At 43.0% G+C, this 3118-nt stretch overlaps 1 protein-coding gene across 1 annotated transcript; it reads left to right on the top strand.

Annotated features, from left to right (window-relative positions):
• The first annotated feature begins 517 nt into the window (after nt 1-517).
• Nucleotides 518-2186, top strand: LOC111854328 (forkhead box protein Q1-like). The gene has a single exon (XM_023832203.2). It carries the CDS (start codon nt 707-709, stop codon nt 1670-1672), a length of 966 nt encoding a protein of 321 aa, XP_023687971.1. The 5' UTR covers nt 518-706; the 3' UTR covers nt 1673-2186.
• Nucleotides 2187-3118: the final 932 nt, after the last annotated feature.

Raw genomic sequence — 3118 nt, forward strand, 5'->3', positions numbered from 1 at the left:
TCCTAGGGTGTGTGTGTGTTTGTTCTATTTTATTAGTGAGTATCAAAGATCTTGAAATGTTTTTACAAGTCTAAACCACCTTCTCATATTATATAATATAACATAATATTCACTTTATTGTTGTTGTTACGCTAGAGTCGCGTGAATATTTTCTTGCAGGTGACGTCAATACAGCTAACTATTACATACTGTAGGCATACATACATATACCGTTCTGTAACCATTTACGAGTTTTTTTCCAGAATCTGAAAGAAAATATTATAATAATAATAAAAATACGCGCTTTACTTCCAAAATATATTGTTTTTTGGTATTTGGTATAGCCTACGTACGCCATCTGGTTTTCTGTAGGAAACATTCAGGTAATAGACTGCTGTGAGACAGGTGTGAGGAAAGAGAAGAGAAGCGAAAGTAACTACCAGCTGAAACTAATTTCAGATACCTGTACATAAATCTATTAAATAAATAGCACGATACCACGTTTAAACTAAGATTATTTAAGCACTAGTACGTGTTACGTGAAATTAAAGCAGCATTTTAATGTAAACCGGTGCGATCTAAACCTTAAGTCTCGGCCCGCCCCTGTGGGCTGGCCATGGAGTCGGAAAGTTGAAATAGTGCCTCCGAAAGTCCCAAGGTGCATTTTGGATTTTGCACAGCTGTGAAGATGGCTTAAGTACCATCGGTGTCTATTTAGTTATACGCCATGAAGTTTGAGGTTCTGTGCGGGAGCCACTACGAGGAGAAGCGCCTGGAGGTTTGCAGCGCAGCTTCGCCGCAGTCGGGGGAAGAGGGACTCTGCTCCGATGGGGACTATATGGCGAACAGCCCCGGACCGGCAGTATCGACGCCAAATGGAAAAGCCAAATCTTACACTCGGAGACCCAAGCCTCCATATTCCTACATCGCCTTGATCGCTATGGCGATTCGGGACTCGACGACCGGGCGCCTGACTTTGGCGGAGATCAACGATTACCTGATGAAAAAGTTCCCCTTCTTCAGGGGCAGCTACTCCGGCTGGAGAAACTCGGTCCGCCACAACCTATCGCTAAATGATTGCTTTCTTAAGGTGCTTCGGGACCCCTCCAGACCTTGGGGGAAGGACAATTACTGGATGCTGAACCCTCACAGCGAATACACCTTTGCGGACGGGGTATTCCGGCGCCGGAGGAAGCGCATCAGCAAGAAGTTCACCAAACCCCAAGAGGTCCTACAGAGCTCCAGCGACGAGGGTGCGTCGACCCCGAGCCCCAGCACGCCGTGTAAGCAGGATGGAGGTGCTGCAAAGTTCTCTAGCTCTTTTGCAATTGACAGTATCCTCAGCAAGCCTTTCAAGAGGAGAGATGATGGACAGAGCAGGTTTGGAAGCCCCTCCATCTACCCGATGAAGTGGCCCAGGAGTACTGACATGATGCCCTGCGTGGTGAACCTCCCACCTGTCGCCGTTTCCCACCATCCGCCGATGCTCCAGGTCCGTTCATACGGCGCTCATTTGCCGCATGCGTTCAGGTGTGAGCCGGTCGCCTTGGTGGATTGCAGACCTGGTGGCTTAAATGCTCTCCACATGACCGCGGATGGCTTACCGATCACGGAGATGTTCCTTTGTGGTCGAGCCCCAGCTTCCAGAACGGACAGCTATCGTTCATTCAAAATAGACAATCTGCTTTCTTAAAATATTGGACTTTTGTATGAGAACTGTACGTAAGCACTGTACATATTGTTTAACAAGACGCAAGCAGTTCCAGAGACGCAACTAAACAAGGAGATTGTTGTACTAACATGTCTGAAATTATCTGGTAAGCTAACAAAGAGTATAAGTATATGAGGAACTAGCGATCTGCCACATTCTTAAATATGTTTCTTCATGGATATTGCGGCATTTGTGTGGCAAAATCCAATTGTGGGTGTCTTTATTCAAGCAGGTGTTATTGAAGAATGACGTTATTGTGGTTTAAATGTCATAATGACAATTTTCAAGCGGTACTATAGGATGTACACTGGGTCTATTTTAGAAAAAAACTTTTCACATTTCTGTTTTTGAAACATGCATCAGATTTATTTTTAATATTAAAAGAGAAACTGCGAAAGAGTTTGTAGCTGTAAGTATTGTCAGTACCTTCAGCGAAGTTGCAATCGGAATAAAATCGCCTGTCACTGGAGCCCGGTGAATTAGTGTTTCAAAAGTGCTCATCAATTGTGATTCTGCGTTGTACGCGTGTGTGAATATGCCTGATCGCGGCGCGTCCAGGGTGTCCCCTACCTAGTGGCCGACGCTGGCGTAATGGAAGATTGATGTATGGATAAGAAGCAATTAATCTCCTCAGATATTAACGAGATTGATTTGTAGGCGACAGAATCTATTTCTTAGCCAGTATTTGAATGAATTAACGAATAAATAGTAATAGATTTGAGAAAACACTAAACTGGCAGTGATACTTAAACACAGTTGATATTTAAGATCCGGGACCATAGCACACACATCAGGTGCAATGTCAGGTACTTAGCATGCTGAACTATATAGCAAAGTTCCTTGTGATGAAGATTAATTTACGTTATTAATTACATTAATACGGATTCCCTCAGAAGTCCCTATACATGCGCTCTCTCTCTTTCGGTCCTATGACGGACTGTCCATTCATCCAACTTGGAAGGATGAATGGATGGGCGCGCATATTCAATACGTTTGTTTGTTCATCTATTCATTCATTCACCCACCCATTCAGTCATTCGTTCGTTCATTTGTTTGTTGCAGTCTGACGTCAGTTAAAATTAAGGCTTATTACACTGGAAACGGAAATTGGAATGGAACAAAACAGATGGAAATCCCAACTAATTAGGCTACATTTTACCGCTAAGACGACCAAAAATGGATATACTGGAAAGGTATCGGACCCCCTTAAAATGACAAATGATACATACACGTAGTCTCCCTTTCAGTATTTTTACTGCAAACTGAAAATCAATTATTTGTCAACAAATCTGTTAAAATCAATCAAAAACTGAAAAATGATGCTTACTAAAGTATTCAACTCCTGTGCTCTGGAAACTCCACATGATATAGTTTGCTTCCATCTGCTGCTCTACCCCTTTCTTTCATGCTGTTATTAATGAAAGGTGG

The sequence above is a fragment of the Paramormyrops kingsleyae genome, chromosome 4 (assembly GCF_048594095.1).
Source record: "Paramormyrops kingsleyae isolate MSU_618 chromosome 4, PKINGS_0.4, whole genome shotgun sequence".
Lineage (NCBI taxonomy): Eukaryota > Metazoa > Chordata > Actinopteri > Osteoglossiformes > Mormyridae > Paramormyrops > Paramormyrops kingsleyae.